Source organism: Pleurodeles waltl, chromosome 6 (genome assembly GCF_031143425.1).
Source record: "Pleurodeles waltl isolate 20211129_DDA chromosome 6, aPleWal1.hap1.20221129, whole genome shotgun sequence".
Lineage (NCBI taxonomy): Eukaryota > Metazoa > Chordata > Amphibia > Caudata > Salamandridae > Pleurodeles > Pleurodeles waltl.
The window spans coordinates 695,694,863-695,714,745 of NC_090445.1; the positions used below are offsets into that span (position 1 = coordinate 695,694,863).

At 46.5% G+C, this 19,883-nt stretch overlaps 1 protein-coding gene across 1 annotated transcript in view; it reads right to left on the reverse strand.

Moving 5' to 3' along the window:
- CUZD1 (CUB and zona pellucida like domains 1) overlaps positions 1 to 19,883 on the reverse strand; it is a 148,820-nt gene that overhangs the window by 107,689 nt on the left and 21,248 nt on the right. Inside the window, exon 2 of the mRNA XM_069239159.1 lies at positions 7,605 to 7,734. Coding sequence (XP_069095260.1) covers positions 7,605 to 7,734 — 130 coding nt within the window. The remainder of the gene's footprint in view (positions 1 to 7,604; positions 7,735 to 19,883) is intronic.

Here is a 19,883-nt window from a genome sequence, read left to right on the forward strand (position 1 = left end):
CCAGGACTCAGCAGTCACCAATGAGGGGTTGCTTGGACATCGGACAGACTCTAAAAACCCCCAGAGGGGGTCTGAAAATCACTGAAGATCTCCCTCCAGGGTAAAGGTAACACTCTCCTGCAACAAAGACCAAAGGACCGGTGAAGTCCAGTTCACTGACTGGCTGCTGACCAGAAGCTGCAGCCAGACCAAATTTCACCTGACAGACCATGAGGATGAATCCTACCAGTGTGCCAAGTGTGGTGGCACAGCAACCTCCAGTTAACCATGCAATAGCTCCAGGTACTGGTTACTCAATGTTGCACACCCAGAAGGACAGTGCCCTCTGGACTGAAAAAGGACCAGGAAGAAGCCCCAGTTAAGGGACTTCAGAAAACACCAGGACCTTCTACCAGACGGCCCTTGCTAACCTGCAAGCGACCCTTAAAATTACCTACCTCCTGATTCCAAGGGCACCTTTTTGCTCAGCTCCTGGCTCACCGATTCACTCTGCACCTGGCCGCCCTGTGCCCTGCACCAAAGATTCAGCTGTGTTCTAAGGACCTCACACCCCTTGTGACCTCGACACTTCAAGGGGACCCACGGGATGCACCTTGAAGTCCACCTGTGCAGTGCTTTTCCAAGTGGTCCCACACAGTGGCCTTGCGCCACCTCTAATGACTTTCTGCAAATTCTCCCGCGAGAAACCCGGGAGCCACAGAAACTTCTCTAGCTGGTCCACGGGGCACTACAACCAAGAGGAGACATTGGTTAACGCATTGCCTCAATTTATATGGATTTTAAAAGTATTTTTTCATTGATTCCTATGGTGCGTAATTACCCACAAACAGACTATTATTGCCAAACTTTGAAAATTCATAACTGTAGGAAGTTGGCTCTGTATGTACTATTTCAAAGTAAGAAATAGCATGCACAGAGTCCAAGGGTTCCCCTTAGAGGTAAGATAGTGGCAAAAAGAGATAATTCGAATGCTCTATTTTGTGGTAGTGTGGTCTAGCAGGCTTATCAGAGGGTAGTGTTAAACATTTGTTGTACATACACACAGGCAATAAATGAGGAACACACAGACTCAAAGACAAATCCAGGCCAATAGGTTTTTATATAGAAAAATATATTTTCTTAGTTTATTTTAAGAACCATCGGTTCAAGATTTACAAGTAATATTTCTAATGAAAGGTATTTCACTCAAGTCTCTTAGGAACTTTGAATCAACACAATATCATGTACAGTTTTGGCAAAAATGACAATAAGCTATTTTAAAACTAGACACAGTGCAATTTTCAACAGTTCCTGGAGGGAGTAAGTATTGGTTAGTTTTGCAGGTAAGTAAAACACCTACAGGGTTCAAGGTTGGGTCCAAGGTAGCCCACCGTTGGGGGTTCAGGGCATCCCCAAAGTTACCACACCAGCAGCTCAGGGCCGGTCAGGTGCAGAGGTCAAAGTGGTGTCCAAAACGCATAGGCTTCAATGGAGAAGGGGGTGCCCTGGTTCCAGTCTGCCAGCAGGTAAGTACCCGTGACTTCGGAGGGCAGACCAGCAGGGTTTTGTAGGGCACTGGGGGGGACACAAGTCAGCACAAAAAGTACACCCTCAGCGGCACAGGGGCGGGCGGGTGCAGAGTGCAAACAGGCATCGGGTTTGCAATCGGTTTCAATGGGAGACCCAGGGCAGGCAGGCAGGCAGGCAAGGGGGGTAGCCACCACCTGGGCGAGGGAGAGAGCCACCTGAGGGTCGCTTCTGCACTGGAGGTCGGATCCTTCAGGTCTTAGGGCCTTAGGGGTTGTCCTGACTGGCCAGTGACTCCTCCTTGTTTTTCTCATTATCTCCTCCGGCCTTGCCGCTAAAAATGGGGCCGTGGCCGGAGGGGACGGGCATCTCCACTAGCTGGGATGCCCTGTGGCGCTGTAACAGAGGGGGTGAGCCTTTGAGGCTCACCGCCAGGTGTTACAGTTCCTGCAGGGGGAGGTGAGAAGCACCTCCACCCAGTACAGGCTTTGTTACTGGCCACAGAGTGACAAAGGCACTCTCCCCATGTGGCCAGCAACATGTCTGGTGTGTGGCAGGCTGGCAAAACTAGTCAGCCCACACTGGAAGTCGGGTATGTTTTCAGGGGGCATCTCTAAGATGCCCTCTGGGTGTATTTCACAATAAAATGTACACTGGCATCAGTGTGCATTTATTGTGCTGAGAAGTTTGATACCAAACTTCCCAGTTTTCAGTGTAGCAATTATGGTGCTGTGGAGTTCGTGTATGACAGACTCCCAGACCATATACTCTTATGGCTACCCTGCACTTACAATGTCTAAGGTTTTGCTTAGACACTGTAGGGACATACTGCTCATGCACCTATGCCCTCACCTGTGGTATAGTGCACCCTGACTTAGCTATGCCATAGGCAGTGTGAGGTTGGCATGGCACCCTGAGGGGAGTGCCATGTCGACTTAGTCATTTTCTCCCCACCAGCACACACAAGCTGGCAAGCAGTGTGTCTGTGCTGAGTGAGGGGTCCCCAGGGTGGCATAAGACATGCTGCAGCCCTTAGAGACCTTCCCTGGCATCAGGGCCCTTGGTACCAGGGGTACCAGTTACAAGGGAGTGCCAGTTGTGGAGACAACGGTATAGGTTTGGGAAAGAATACTGGTGCTGGGGCCTGATTAGCAGGCCTCAGCACACTTTCAAATCATAACTTGGCATCAGCAAAGGCAAAAAGTCAGGGGGTAACCATGCCAAGGAGGCATTTCCTTACAATAACTTAAAAGTACTTACCCGATTTTGATGATCTTAGCCTTAAACATTTTATACAACTCTGAAGTATGTTTGTAAAGTGGTCTTGAGTTATTCTTTTGAGTGTGTGTCTTGCTTTATTGATACTGTGAGTACAACAAATGCTTTGCACTTCTCCAAGATTAGCCTAACTGCTCGACCAAGCTAACATAAAAATTAGATCTAGGTGGTCTAGTTCTTACCTCTGTAAGCAAACGTGTGGTTGCACAGACCTTTTACACAGTTGCCTGGTTTTGCACACTACATAGAGGGCCAGCCTCATACAATCATCCTAACAGACCATGTCCATGCAGTTTCGCTTTATGCAGATAACCTACTCATATATCTCAAAGACATGCAATGGCCCTTCACCCCGCTGCACACAGCCCTTACGGCTTTCACAGAGGTATCCAGTCTTGGGTGAATGGGGCTAAGTCTGCAGTTTACCCCCTGCACCAAGGACATCCGCAGTGTGCCATAACCCTAGGAGGAGCACTATTGCAATGGTGCGCAGAGGAGATCCGCTATTTGGGGGTTCATCTCGATCACAGACAGTTTATATGAGGAAAATCTTGGTAGAACCCAGCAGCGGCTGGCAAGTACTTAGAGTGGAGGGGGCAGGCAAATGGGTGGTGCGTGGGTGCATGCATCCGTGGAGAGTGGCAACAGTAAATAAAAAAGGAAATATCCACTTACCTTGCTTGCTGCATGATGTCCTCTCTCTGAACTGTGTTCTGCTCTGTCTCCTCAAGGCTCCCAGGCTCTAGCAAATACCCCTAACCAATCCTAGCACTGCTTTCATGTTGGTAACCAGCATAAAAGCAGCGTCAGAATTGGAGGGAGTGGCCTCTTTCAGTGCTCTCAAGTGCACAGAAGTCCTGGTTTAAAATGTGCATGTCTGGCTGTCTGTAGCAAGACAACCGGCCAAAGAGACATGCACACTTTAAACTTGTACACAGGCAGCCATCCACTCCTCCCTGCTGCTGCTGCCACTCAGCAGGCCCCGCCTCATCCTGACACTCAGTTCGGAATGGGTTTAGGAAAAATTTAAAAAACGACCTTCATTACCATTTTATTTTACACCTCTGGGGCTTTTCTGGGGCATTTCAGTGGGGCGCTGCTCCTCCGCTGTAATGGAGGAGCCACCCCTGGTAGACCCCTTGCTGGTATCCACAAGTAGATGAAATTCTGGCAGTCACTCCTGCTCGTCCCAATCAGCAAAATCACCCTGGCAAAACTGATTGTCCTGCCCATATTATTATATTTATTATTTCCCCAGCCCTTTCTTTAGAGAACTAGACACACTGCAGTGCCCTTTATTCTGGGATGCACAACGCCATAAAGTGGCCCTGGGGGGGGGAGGGTGACTGGCTTCTCACTTCTTTGAAGCCTACTTCCTGGCCACCCAGTGGTTGTCAAGCTAGACAGCCCAATGCTACATGGGGGAGGCTATAAGCCGGCCACATTACACAGCGTGCTTTTCCCCAAGTGGTACCTGCCTCCCACTGGCCCCTGCAGGTGGTGTTAACATGGGCCTGTATGCTCCACACACACCAACTTTCACTGGGAAGACCCTGCTACACATCCAACATTATCCCATCCAAAAAGGGTCTCATGAAACTCCAGTTTTAAGAATATTCAATTTTATATGTTACATTGAGCATATCTCACCCAGCACGATTAAATCACTATTACTCCTCAGCACAAATACCTGCCCTGACAGCCCCCTTTTAGGGGCAGACTTCTGCCAGATGCTAGAGTCCTGCCCCTTGCTACAACATTATTGGTCCACCATACACAACACACTTCGAGAGGTGACAGCCCTGCCGGACTTACAAACATGGGAGGCCAGCACAATCTTTAGACATAAGAAGAGCCACAGGGTTCACACTCAATTTGTGGGCCTGAAACTTATGGTGGCCATCTGCACACTCACACTTCCCTGTAGAAGCTGGGCGGGGGGGCCATGCCAAGTGGGGAGTGGCTGAACAGGAGGCACACCATAGCAAGGAATTTCTAGGCCTCCGAAAGCACCCAATTTCAAATAAGTGGGCCACAACCCTCACACACTTTCAGCAATCTATGCAAGATGATAACAGGCCGCCTTAAACAACTGAACACTGACCTGCGCACACTCTGCCTTTTCGGTTCCACCGCGGTGTCTCGCTGCATCGCGGCTGAAGACCATACTACCACCCCCCAAGAAAAACTGAGTGTGCTCTGCTCCCTTTTTCACATGTCGCCCAGCAGAGCTTCTGGGATCTGCTCCCCTCTCTGGTGCACTGCAGTCCCTTTCCCCTGCACCCACTGATGGTGCTGCCTGCTGTTCTTTACTGACTATTTCTGATTCAACGCGCACACTCTGACACCACAACTCCTCTATAGCTGAATATAATGTGCCATACCCTGGAATCCGATACTTACATTATCAAACCGTTTTTCCTTGTTCAGCATTGTCTACAGTAGACAATGCATCCACACCTTCACGCCAATTATCCAGATACACACCTGCACGGCTTTGTTGGCTCCATGATGAGTTAAAGATATATATGAGCTCTACAACCTGTATAAGCATATAATGCATACCAGATGTTATATTTCATACTGTGCACAAAACAATAGCGTGATATGTCGATTGTGATGAATGTCTCTTGTATGTTCTCAATAAAATAAACATACTTTAAAAAAATAGAAGCAAGAATCGTAGTTTCTGCACCAATTTCTTCATGTTTTCTGGCAGATTTTTAAACAGAGGTTTGGCCTCCTGAGAGCTGGAGCAATCACTGGCTGAGAAATCTCTGAGTTTTCATGTTGCCACCTAATTGTGTTACCTGCCGTGCTGTTAACTCCCATTACCGGTTCTTGTGATATTTATGGGTTTCTCATAATGATGCCCCACTGCAGAATATTAAGAATTTCTTAATCCTTACCTGGTTGTACTCAGTAGCCCAGGCTCTGATCATCTCGAGTATGGACAATGCCAAATGGGTGGAAGTGAGGCTAGCACATTCACGCCATTAAAAGTTGTTATCCATTCGTGGCAGGACTAATCTCCTCCACAGGAAAGTTTGATCACACCTGCTCATTACTCAAGCAGTTAAGCAGATCCGCTGTCTCCCAGTTTGGGTGAAAAATCAAATTCAAAATGTTATTTATTACCTTCACAGGGATCCCCCTAAGTAAAGGGTCAAGGTGGCCTCAGAACTTAGAACACTCCACACTTTGAACATACAGGTGTAACATATGTGTATTCTATTTAAAGCATACCAACACCGTTTTGGTATGGCATTACTGCAGCAAACTGTTAAATACATTTAAAAACTGAGCCAGGACCTATTGAAAAAATCTCATTATTTGACACTTTGGAACAGATTGAAAAACATTTCACACAACACAACACAGCAAGGCAACTTGGTGTGCTGCATTGTATGAAAGAGAGACGTCAGAAATGCACCATACTTACAAAGATATGGCACATTTCTGCAGACTCCTTGTACTGGTGCACTGTGTGCTGCCTAGCACCAATTCAGGCATGCTTGCACCGTGTGCAAGTGTGCCTCCGTTACAAACTAAATTATTTGAATACCTTCCTGCAAAAAAAAAATCCTCGAAGCCATTTTCCTTTTTCCTAGTGTGATACAGAATGCATAAAATACATAAAAAATGAAGTAACAAAGAGAAAGAAGGATTATTCTCCTCTTTACACATGGTTGGCGAACCATTTTGACTCATCCACAGGTTTACAACTGTGTAAATCTGGAAATGCACCAAAATCCATGGTTGGATGCATGGGAATACCCACAATCTACCGATGGAAAGCCTCCCAGCTTCAAGTTAAGGCAAGGCAGCGATACGCACTGGTTTGCGTTACCTTGGCTTTACTAAAGATGGCTTTGTATGGCTTTTTAAATTCCACTCAAGGGCTTGCATTGCCTTGTGTCACCTTGCATGACGCAAGTGAAATGCAAGCTCTTTGTAAATCTAGCCCCAGGAGCTGTTGCTTTCCACACTACCTGAGGTAGTGGTGCTCAGAAACAGAGAAGCAATACATTGATGGTGAAGCCTGCCACACATTGGTGTTGATATTTGTTATTAGTAAAACCACTCAGAATCCTCCCGGAGTCATGTTTGACTTGGATGGGTATCTATTACTCTCACGCTTAAGCACAGTGTGGAGGCAACGGAGAACAATTTGTAGAAGACAGGACCTTGTACATGGGCAAACCCTAGTGAGTTGTGAACCGAGAATTACCTACATACAGGGTTTTATCTAAATATCCACAGGACTAAGAGGCAGATCTAAATATACATTGTGTGAGACGTCACCATCTCTAGTCAGAAAGGTACTCTTTATGAGACTTTTCATAGGGCATTCTTGCAAAAGACTTACGGAATTAGGTTTTGTTGACACTTTGAGGCAAAATATTATGCAGGACTTCCACCAAAGTTATTTGCACACTAAACAATGAAACTAGGCAATGAGCCATTGCATTTTTTATATACATACCTCAATTGATCACACCGAACTTTCTTGGTAAATCGAACACTGCCTGGCTGTCTTTTCATAAATGGTACTAAAACAAGCATTGCTTTCTTTGTAATCACAGAAGTCTATTTAAAAAAAAAATCCTACTGCTACTTTCTTCAGTTAACACAGACTTAACAGCCTACTGACATTTGAAAAGCCACTGTTGCATGCATGCACATTGTTCAGAATATGGGCTTCGTGTGCGGTTAAGTAGGCACTAAAGATTTCCCCTGACCTCATGCCTTTTGGGAGCTTGGTAAAATCATCACCCCCCAACATCTGCTATTTCTAATAGAAATGAATATGTACTCACGTGTAGTCTGAGAAGATGAGTCTAATGGTTCTGGTGTCTTCCTTCGTTATTGTCCAGGTGCAATCTGCATTAGCTTTCAATATTAAAGGGAATGCTTTCCAGGGGTCCTGCAAATTGGCTCCACATTTGGCTAGAAAAAATATAACAAGATATGAATTAAGTCTTAGTCAGTGCATGCTGCTGTCTTTAACCTAGGGCTATTGTATAGACATGACCCCCATTTGGCTTCTGGCACCACCATATGGCAACTGGAGGGTGATGATCTGAGTAGAAATAGGCTCTACCAGGAGCAATTGAGCCTCAACTGCAGGAGGCCATTGTCAGCGAACCATACTGAGCAGGAGTCAAGATTCCCCATGCAGAGACTCTAAATCTGAGACTGCCAAACGGCCATCGGTATCCCTTGCCAAAGAAAATTGATTTTCCCTAGTCAGAGGACTCCCTGCTTGACAACATCACCTTGTAATAGAGTGAGGGGTGTTGAGATTTATGAATTGATAAGACTAGCTGTGGATGCAGGAACATTATATAAAGGGTGAACAATGTAGGTGTTTTGGGCATGGTGGGAGAACTAGTCCCTTGAAGTCCAGCAAAGCACTGAGATTATCAGGTTCAGTGATGTGTGGTTGTAACCATCGAGCTCATTGAGGGGCAGACTGGAGTGGCAAGGAGACCCTCTCATCAAGTAAATAGACTCTACACCCTGGTGAATCTCATTGCGGGATGCACTAAGCAGCATGTAAACCGTGACCCCTCCATAGGAGCTCTGAGTCATGTCAGACTGTCAGAGAGGACCTTGACGGAGCGGCAGAGTGACACTTGCAGAAAGGGCCACGTTCTGTGACATGGAAACTGTCATCATTGGCCACACTGAGAAGGAGACAGAACCTTACACAAGGGGCCCTCGAGCAGCCAGGAAAGCTTCTTAACAAACACCCACTCAGCATAAGGTAAACCTTCACTCTTCAAGTACACAATCTTAAAAAGTTCGAATGGGATACAGGGAAACACCCATGTTGACAAGAAGCCAGTGGCCCGATTTTGGGGTAGGTGGGCTAAACAGGCATCTGCTTCTTGTGTTCTGAATGTAGCCCTCATGGAGCTGCAGAGAATTCTCAAATATGTACACTTGTGATTTGCTGCTGTAGAGATATTATGCTACAGGGTGCAGTGCTAGACCATGAAGAAATTAAGTAGCGCACAAGTTTCTATTCAGAACTGACTGTACAATCGACAGCCTTTTGGCCAATATGTGGAAAATATCATTGTTTGCTCCACATTTTAAAATAATTTTCTTTTGGAAGCCCTCAGCACCTCAATGCCCACCACCAGAAAAAGTGGGACTTGCTCACAGCAATATGGGCCACATGGAGTATGTATGACTACATTATCCTGTGCTGCGTTTCATTGAAAACCCAGCCTTGTTATCACCACACCAAAATGGGCTATGATTCTGTCAGGTTGTCATAATGGGGCATGTGGAGTGAAATGGAGACCCTCAAATCAGTGGATTGTGCGAAGCATCAGTGCTTATTTTTTTAGATTCAGCAATATGCAATACAGATAACGTATCAAACATCACAAATTGTAGGGCTGCTTGAGTACACAGCTTCCTGGCAAAAAGAGCTGAGTTAGAACACTTATCTATTCAAGTGGATATAACGTGAAATGTGAAGCTGGGATGTATTTGCCCCTGATACGTGCAGGTGTTTGATTTTGTGTATGTTTTGGAATGAAGCACAGGGGACCAAAGAGCCAAAATCCACTCTAGTAAAGTAGGTACAAATGTAATCGACTGAACAGCTTAACCACTGATACCTCAGGTCTTTTTGTTGTGTTACCATACACATTATCAACATGTCAAAGATTTTTAGTGACACCTCTTTTGCATTAAGAAACTGTAATGCAGTATTCCTATATACAAAGTTTATCTGCTGTGTGACCCCCTGATACCTGAACTCTTTATAATTTGTGCCATTTTGAAAATAAACCTTTTGCCACGCATTAGCTTTCTTTTTTTAATATTTAAAAGCCACCCTAAAAGAAGGCACTAAATGCTCACAGGACAAGACTGTCTCACCCATGGAAAAGAACTGGGATAAAAAGCATTTTAATGCATAAATTCAGCTTGGGGCTAGCTAGAAATATTATTCAAGGACACATTGAAATATGGATATAAAATCCAACCCAATGGCCAGGTCTAGTATTAAATTACTGTTTTGAAAATGCAACTTTTACAGCCAAATGTGCCTTTCTGCCACTGTCCAGGACCACCTGACTGATTATAGCTCTCCTGTGGTGAGATGTGTATTCTTACCAGACATGGACAAAGGGCCTGGATGTGAGGGGCGAGGGCCTTCCTGACAGGATGGCTGAGGAAGAGCTGTGCCCCTGCCCTGATTGCACTTTAAAGGGTAGCCTCAGGACTGTACCCAGTCCTTCCTGACATAGGAAGATGCCTACCCTGTCACTGGCAGATGCAGCTCACACCTGGTCTAGCCTGCCCTTTGTTTCACTAGGCAGGATGGAGCCAAATCCATGAGAAAGAGAAGATCTGACTAGAACCTTTTTGTGTCCCCACTCACAGGAACCGGGCATACAAGTGACCAGAACCTGAAATTAGAACACTCATAGAGTTGGAAAAACTCAGAAGGACTGCATGTTGTCTGAGACAAGAAGGAAGACTGGACCTGCCTCAGGAGAACCCAGGACCACGGATGTGACTCCAAGGGCAAATTGGCTGACCTCCTGTGTTAACTACTGGGATACAAGGAGTTCCAGAGGCCTCTCCTGTTTCCCAGCTAACCAAACCCAACTGGACCTGACCCGGTCCCCTTTGCCTGTCTCTGTGTGAGTGAGTCCTAACCCCCTAGAGCTGTCCTCGAGGTCATGGACACTTGAGTGCAGTTAGAGTGCACTTCTCCTTACTTAACTGAAGATTTCACCAGATCTTACATAAAGCAACACAGAGCCTCACAAAGCCATGCAGCTCCTAACCAAAGACTTCATCAAATCCAATGCTGAGCAGCAAAAAGCCACACAGAGCAGCACAGCACAACTCCTGACTAGAAGCCTCACTGGAACCAACACAGAGCGATGAAAGCCCCACAAAAGCACACCACGCCGCTCCTCACTGAAGGCTTCTCCAGATCCAGAGCTACACAATGCAGAGTCCCACAGAGCTGCTTAACTCCTTAATGAAAGCCTCACCAGATCCAATGCGGAGTGACGCAGAGCTCTGCAGAGCCATGACACACTACGCTTACTTCAAAGTCCGAAGGAAAACCTTCCCGCAGAACAACCCTGGACCTGTATCTGGCCCACGCTCCATCACAGATGGCCTGAACTTGTGATTTATTCCTGGTCTGGTACAACCAGATACTTGCAATTGGTGCATCACTTTTTTTTTAATTAAGACTTTAACAACTCATAACTCTGGTTCTACTGATTGCATTATTTTAATTTTGCTGTTATTTTATTTTATTTTTTAGAATTTACTCTATTTTTCTAAATGGGTTTATGATTTTTCGTGTGTTGTGTTTTCAATTTTTTGCTGTGTTAAGGCTGCATACACACTTAATACAGTTCCTCTAAGTTGAGCCTGACTGCTTTTGTGCCAAGGGTTAAGCATAAGTGACTTTTGTGGTTAACCCTGGCAAGGATTGTGACCCTTATATGAAATGGGTTTTCACTAGATTCAACCAATTATCCAATTTATTACAGTCAGAACTTAACCATCCCAGACTTGTATGCCTGGTGCATGTTTGTGTACTGTTCTGCTGCATTGCTACTCGGAGGCTCAGCATGGGTGAACTGCAGAACAGGCTACCAGTCCAGACCAATCAATCAATTGCACTTTATAAAGCGTAACTAATCACCGGGTAGGGCATCCAGGTGCCTGAAGGTCTCAGCGGCTCATTCGAACAGCCAGGTCTTGGGGTCCTTCAGAATTCCAGAAGTGAGGTGATGGTTGGAGTTGTGTGGGGAGTGTGTTTCAGGTCTTTGCTGCGATGTGGGAGAAGGAGTATCCTCCACTTCCGCTTCAGTTGGGAGGTAGGGGGTAGTCTGCTCAGCCGTTAGTGGAAGTTCAGGCAGTGGAAAATGTAGGCAGGTCCTTTTTTGTGTAGAGCTTTGTGTGCATGTATCAACAGCTTGAATAAGTATATCTTCTGTACGGGGAGCCAGTGGAGTTGTGTGAGGTGCGGTGTGATGTGGGTTCGTCAGGGAAGGTTGAGGATGAGTCTAGCTGTGCCATTCTGTGTGGTCTGAAGTCTCTGTAGGAGTTGTGTGATGATTCCTACATAAAGAGATTTACCATAGCCCAGTCGGCTGGTGATGATTGCCTGTGTCACGGTATGTCTCATGTGTAGGGGTAGCAACCGGAAGATCTTACGATCTTACATAGCATGCACAGAGAGAGGAAGCAAGTAGAGGAGATGGTGTTCATCTGTGATTTCATGGTGAGCTTGTTGTCAATTATGCTTCTGAGGTTTCTGGCGTGTTCTGAGGGAGTGGTTGCAAGTACTAAATCTTATGGCCACCAGCAGTCTTTCCATGTGTTGCTGCTGTTGCCAAAGATCAGTATGTCCGTCTTGTCTGTGTTCAGCTGCAGGCAGTTGTTCTTCATCAAGTCGGCGACACTTGCCATGCATCTGTGTAAATTGGTTCGATGAGTTAGGTGTTGTTAGACCTGACAGCCTTAGGGTGGTCACCCCCAAATTTTTGCCTGCCTCCCTCCACTTTTTGACACTATTTTTGCTGGTTTTAGGACTCTGCGCACTTTACAACGACTATCCAGTGCTAAAGTGCATATGCTCTCTCTCTTAAAACATGGTGATATTGGCTGATACCCAGTTGGCATATTTATTTTACTTGTAAGTCCCTAGTAAAATGCACTACATGTGCCCAGGGCCTGTAAATTAAATGATACTAGTGGGCCTGCAGCACTGGTTGTGCCATCCACATAAGTAGCCCCCTAACCATGTCTCAGGCCTGCCATTACAAGGCCTGTGTGTGCAGTTTCACTGCCACTTCGACTTGGCATTTAAAAGTACTTGCCAAGCCCTAAACTCCCCTTTTTCTACATATAAGTCACCCCTAAGGTAGGCCCTAGGTAACTCAGAGGGTAGAGTACTATGTAGGTAAAAGGCAGGACATATATCTGTGTGTCTTATATGTCCTTGTAGTGGAAAACTCCTAAATTCACTTTCCACTGCTGTGAGGCCTGCTCCTTTCATAGGCTAACCTTAGAGCTACCCTCATATACTGCTTATTGGCGAAGTTAGATTTTATATTACTATTTTTGAAATGTTACTTTTAGAAAGTGAGCATTACTCTGCACTTAAATCCTTCTGTGGCTTACAGCCTGTCTCCAAACAACGTCTGGGCTGGGCTGGTTGACCGCTCTCTTGTGCATTTCACCCAGACAACCACAAACACAGGATGCTGTCACACCTGCACACATCTGCATACTGAATGGGTCTTCCTGGGCTGGAAGGACAGAGGGCCTGACACTTACATTTCAAAGGACAGTGACCTGCCCTAACACAATGGAGTGCCAAACCCCCTACTGGGACCCTGGTAGACAGGGTTGTACTGAAAGGGGACCTTGTGTACTTCAAAACCACTCTTTGACTCTCCCCCACTTCAAAGGAGCTTTTGGGTATATAAACTGGGTACCTGACCCTACCAACAGAGACATTTCTTGGGCAGACACTCTGCATCAGAACCTGCAACCTGCCAAGAGAAGCTGCCTGGCTGCCCAAAGGACTCACCTGGACTACTTTAGTGTAAAGGACTGCTGCCTTGCTGTTGCCCTGCTGCCTTGCTGGCCTCGGCTTTGCTGAGAAGTGCTCTCCAAGGGCTTGGATTGAGCTTGCCTCCTGTTTCCTGAAGTCTCAGGGCCAAAAATACTTTATCTTCACCTTGTGCAGTGAAAATCGACCAATAGCCTGTCCAGGAGTAAGAAAATCACTGCATCGCCGAACCGGAACGACGCAGCCTGGCTCCCCGAAATGGAAATTGAAGCAGCGCCAATGTTGCGACTGGAACGTCACCGCACAGCCCACCGGATCGACGCATAGCCAAGCTGGAACTACGCAGCCCGACTTCTTGCAAGAGGAATCGACGCACCGCCAGCCGTACGGCAGAAACTCCAACGCATTACCCACCGGATCGACACAACAGCTGTGACTTCGTCCCGCATGCCGAGGATTTCCATGCATCGTCCCTGGACGTCAAAAGACCCCGCATCACAAAGAAGATTGAAGCCTGTGCACCAGAATTCAATGCAAAGCCCTTGCCGCATGGAAAAGAATCAATGCATCATCTGTGCGCACCCAGAAATACGACACACACCTACTTTTTTACATGCATCTCCTCTGCGGTCTTAGTGCGTGTAATTTTGATGCAAACCAGGTACCTTGTGCTTGCAAGATACAATTGTTGCTTTTAAGAACTAAAGACTCTTCATATCATTACAAAAGTGACATTTCAACTTGTGATTATCAAATCTTAATCGTTTTGACCATAATTTAATCAGATAAATATCTTATATTTTCCTAAATCTGTGTGGTGTCTTTTTGTAGTGTACTCAGTGTGTTATTGCATGATTTATTACCCAAATTCTTACACATTGACTTCTAAGTTAAGCCTGACTGCTCAGTGCCAATGTACCAGAGGGTGGGCATAAGATAATTTGGATTGTGTGTGACCTACCCTGACTAGGATTGTGATCCCTATTTGGACAAAGGCGTATACCTCTGCCAACTAGAGGCCCCATTTCTAACAGGTGTCCTCTGTTTTGGAGATTATGTTGAGACCATGGGATCTGATGATGTTGGTGTAGGAAGGAAGCCTCTTTCTAGCATTGTTACCCCCAATTTTGGCCTGTTTGTGAGTATATGTCAGTGTGTTTTTACTTTCTCACTGGGATCCTGCTAGCCAGGACCCCAGTGCTTATAGTAAAAACCCTATTTGTCAGTGTGTTTTGCCTGTCTCACTGGGATCCTGCTAGCCAGGAACCCGGTGCTCATAGTTTGTGGCCTAAATGTGTATGCCTGTGTAGTGCCTAACTGTGTCACTAAGGCTCTGCCAGGGTATTGGGGTTCCAAGAGATCCCTATGGACTGCAGCATTTCTTTTGCTACCCATAGGGAGCTCAGACAAATCTTACACAGGACTGCCACTGCAGCCTGAGTGAAATAATGTCCACGTTATTTCACAGCCATTTTACACTACACTTAAGTAACTTATAAGTCACCTATATGTCTAACCTTCCCTTAGTGAAGGTTAGTTGCAAAGTTACTAGGTGTGAGGGCACCCTGACACTAGCCAAGGTGCCCCCACATAGTTCAGGGCAATTTCCCCGGACTTTGTGAGTGCGGGGACACCATTACACATGTGCACTACATATAGGTCAATGTCTATATGTAGCTTCACAATAGTAACTCTGAATATGGCCATGTAACATGTCTAAGATCCTGGAATTGTTCCTCTATGCCAAATCTGGTATTGGGGTGCATCCACAGGGCTCCACTATGGACCCCGGGTACTACCAAACCAGCTCTCTGGGGTTTTCACTGAAGCTACCGCTGCTGCCACCCCACAGACAGGATTTAGCCATCCTGGGGGTCTGGGCAGCCCAGTCCCAGGAAGGCAGAACAAAGGATTTCCTCTGAGAGATGGTGTTACACCCACTCCCTTTGGAAATAGGTGTTAAGGGTTGGGGAGGAGTAGCCTCTCCCAGCCTCTGGAAATGCTTTGAAGGGCACAGATGGTGCCCTCCTTGCATAAGCCAGTCTACACCGGTTCAGGGAACACCCAGGCCCTGCTCTGGCGTGAAACTGGATAAAGGAAAGGTGAGTGACCAATCCCCTGTTCATCACCACCCCAGGGGTGGTGCCCAGAGCTCCTCCAGTGTGCCCCAGACTTCTGCTATCTTGAATCCAGAGGTGTGAGGGCACAATGGAGCCCTCTGAGAGGCTAGTGCCAGCAGGTAACGTCAGAGACCCCTCCTTATAGGTGCTTACCTCACTAGGTGGCCAGTCCTCCTCTGAAGGCTATTTAGGGTCTCTTCTGTGGGCTTTTCCTCAGATAACGACTTGCAAGAATTCCTCTGCATCTCCCCCTCCGACTTCTGCCAAGGATCGACCGCTTACTGCCCCAGGACGCCTGCAAAACTGCAACAAAGTAGCAAGAAGACTACCAGCGACATTGTAGCGCCTAATCCTGACGGCTTTCTCTACTGTTTCCTGGTGGTGCATGCTCTGAGGTCTGTCTGCCTTCACCCTTCACTGGAAGACACAAATAAATCTCCAGTGGGTTGATGGAATCTTCCCCCTGCTCCAGCAGGCACCAAACTTCAGCGTCACTGGTACTCTGGGACCCCTCTCATCCTGACGAGTGTGGCCCCTGGAAAGCAGGTGGTGGACCCAAGTGACCCAGACCATCCAGTGGTCTAACTGTCCAAAATTGGAGGAGGTAAGTCCTTGCCTCCCCTCTCCAGATGGTAATCCTGTGTACTGCATGTACTGCAGCTGCTAGGGCTTCTGTGCACTTCTGCAAGGAATCCTTCATGCACAGCCTAGCCCAGTTCCCCAGCACTCCGTCCTGCATTGTTCAATTTGCTGAGTTGGGGCCCTCTTTTATAGTGTTGAGATGACCACTGTGCTCAGTTTTCTTGAACCCATGTTCAATTACTTCTGCGGGTGCTGCCTTCTTGTGCATGGGCTCTCTGCATTGCTGAGGGCCGCCTCTGTCTCCTCTTCTGAGTGGCGACCTCCTGATCCTTCCTGGGCCCGGGCAGCACCCTTTTTCTTTAACTGCAACCTTTGCAGCTAGCAAGGCTTGTTTGTGGTCTTTCTCCAAAGAAACAATGCTGCATCCCCCAACACACCGTGGGAAATCTTCTGCACCAAGGAGAAGTTCCTAGCACCTTTCGAGAGGCAGCCATTTTGCACCTTCATCTGGGATTTAGTGGGCTCCTGCCCCCCCTGGACACTTTCATGACTTTTCGACTTGGACCCCTTCCTTTGTAGGTCCTCAGGTCCAGGAATCCATCTTCAGTGCTTTACAGTCTGTTGTGGTCTTTGCAGAATCCTCTATCACGAGTTTAGTGTGTTTCTGGGGAAGTAGTAGCACTTTACTCCTACTTGGGGAGGGGTATCTTGGACACCCTTAGTGTTTTCTTACACTCCCAGTGACCCTCTACACACTACACTAGCCTAGAGGTCCATTCATGGTTTGCATTCCACTTTCATAGTATATGGGTTGTATTGCCCCTAGTCCTATTGCATCCTATTGTATTCTACAGTGTTTGAACTACTTTCTGACTGTTTTACTTACCTGATTTTGGTTTGTGTGTATATTTTGTGTATTTTACTTACCTCCTAAGGGAGTATATCCTCTGAGATATTTTTGGCACATTGTCACTAAAATAAAGTACCTTTATTTTTAGTAACTCTGAGTATTGTGAGTCTGATGATACAGTGCTATATGATATAAGTGGTAGAGTAGGAGCTTTGCATGTCTCCTACTTCAGCCTAAGCTGCTCTGCTATAACTACCTCTATCAGCCTAAGCTGCTAGAACACTACTAATCTACTAGTGAAGGATAACTGGATCTAGCACAAGGTGTAACTACCATGAGGTACCCACTATAAGCCAGGCCAGCCTCCTACAGTTGGCCAGCCGGGTCATATATGCATTGAATAGCATGGGGCTGAGCGATGAGCCTTGGGGGATACTGCTGGCGCTATCCTTGGGTTTGGAGATGAAGTATGTGTGGGGGGTGATCTCCTGGGTTCTTCTGGTGAGGAAGGATGTGATCCATCCTAATGCGTCCCATTGGATGCTGATGTGGTGGAGACTTTCAAATAGCGTGTGGTGGCATAAAGTGTTGAAGGCAGACGAGAGGTTGAGGAGGATCATAGCTGCTGTTTCTCCTAGCTTGAGGAGGGTTTGGATGTTGCCAGTGGCTGCCATCAGGGGAGTGTTGCTGCTGTTATTGCTGCAGAAGTCAGATTGGGAGGCATTGAGTAGCTGGTTATGCTCCACGTGTGTCATGAGTTGCTTGCTGATGATCTTTTACAGCACCGTCGCTGGGAATGAGAACAGGGAGATTGCCTGGTTGTTTCTATGCATGTTTGGGTTGGCACAGGTTTTTTTTAGTAGTCGTCTGACTTCGGCATGTTTCCAGGCATCGGGAAATGGTGCAGTGGTGATAGAGGTGTTTAGGAGGGTGGTGAGTTCCTGGCTGATCCTTTGGTTTCTGAAACTGAAGATATGGTGCAGGAATGGGTCTTTGGGGGCTCCTGAGTGGATGGATTTCATGGTGGAGGTGGTATCCTGGGTGGATAGGAGGTTCCTGGTGGTCAGTCTGTACTTCTTGCCAGTTGTGGTGGTGTATCTGTTGATGAAGTCCGCAGTTGTGTGTTGGGGATTGAGGTTTCTGTATATGATTGCAATCTTACCACGGAAAAAGTCAGCCATGTTATCACACAGCTCCTGTGAAGGTATGATGTTGTTTTTGATGGGTTGGAGAATTCCTTAACAATGTTAAAAAGTTCCTTTGGGTTGCTGGTGCTGGTTTTGATGTGAGTGGCTAGAGCTGTCTTCTTTGTTGCACTCAACAGGCAGTGTAGAGGTTGAGGAAAGGCTTGAAGGGTGCCCTGTTAGAGGTGTCCTTGGAGTTGCCCCATCTCCTCTCCAGCTGTTTGCTGTCTCGTTTCTCTGTTCTGAGTCTTTGGGTGTACCAGCTGGAGGATTTTCTCTGGATGTTTCTCTTGACTGGGATAATGCTGCCAGAGCAGTTGATGATCTAGACACTGAAGTTCTTAACTACCATATCGAGGTAGGTTGCAATGATGGATTTCGAGGGGTTGAAGGCGTATGTCCAGCTGGTCTCAGAATTTTGTTCTGCCTCTGGTGGGGGGTGCTGGTCGTCTTAGGGGTGGCAGTGCTTGGGGCTGGAGATGCTGAAGTGGGTGATGGAGTGATCGGTCCATTTGAGTTCCATGACATGGCTAAATTTAACATGGTTTCTGGAGGTGAAAATGGGCTCCAGAGTGTGACCTGCATTGTGTGTAGGGCCATGGATGGTCAGGGTCAATACAAGGCTTAGCATACTGTTAAGGATGTGTGCATTGTTGTCACTGGAGTCAACAACACCGCAAACCCCAGACCAGTCCTGACACATTGGGACACTGCACCAAACACCCATTGTGGAGACATTGCTTCTTATGCCCAGGCACAAATTGTGAGATTTCTTGTTGGCCAAGGGTAACATTCCTAAAGCCAGTGTGCTCAGTTTATTTTAAATAGGGCTACAAGGCTCCCAGTAGTTGATGGAAGGGAGAAACAGGAAATAGTTCAGTGTGACAAGTCTCAAAAGAAAACTGGTCATAATTAAACATTCTGGGAGTCACTTGTGCTATATGATTGGACCTACCACCTACAATGGTCTCTACACTAGTGTTTTAAACTGAGAAGTCCATGTTTGGTACAATGTGCATGGTTACCACCAAATGTTTAAGTTACATGTTGACTAGAGAGACAGAGGCAGCATGCAAACTTCCTGAGAAGAGTTTGGCCTCATTCCAGACAGCTCTAAGTATGGCACAAAGGGAGAAGCCACATATTCCAATGATTATGTGTTCAGAAGGCATAGCTCGGACTTGTTGTGCAGGTATTAACTTTGCTGGTCAGGTCTGGGGCAGAGCTGTCAAGGCAACCAAACTGGTTTTGGTCAGTTTGTTCTCAAAGACTGCTGAGGCTTGGCATGATGTCAATGTGCATCCCCCCAATCCTTTCAGATTTTCTGTATGCAAGCAGTCAAGCTCATAAAGACTGCCATCTTGTGCAGGAATTACTGTGTTCTTGCAGAGTACATAATTAAAACAGTACATGCAGACTCCAGTACAAACATAGCATGCTTAGAGCATAACGCAACACACATAATGCACACAAGGGGAAGTAAAGGACCCCAAGCATGCCAAACTGAGTCCATTGCCTGGTAAGGTTTATGCAGCATAATTTAGAGGCTTCAACCCAATCTCACGACAGAAAGAACAAAAGCTATGAGCCTTAGTTACAGTTTGTGGTACAGAGTTAACTATCAGGATGATGCACGACAATACTCCTGTCATCCTGAGGAAACTTCGCTGTCTGCTGTCATGTTGATCCCTATCTATGTAGGAATAGTTTGATGAACAGTACCATCAGAAATGATGATTGACCGGCAAACCTTTCAAAGATTTTTTTGTTTTACAAAAACAAACTCT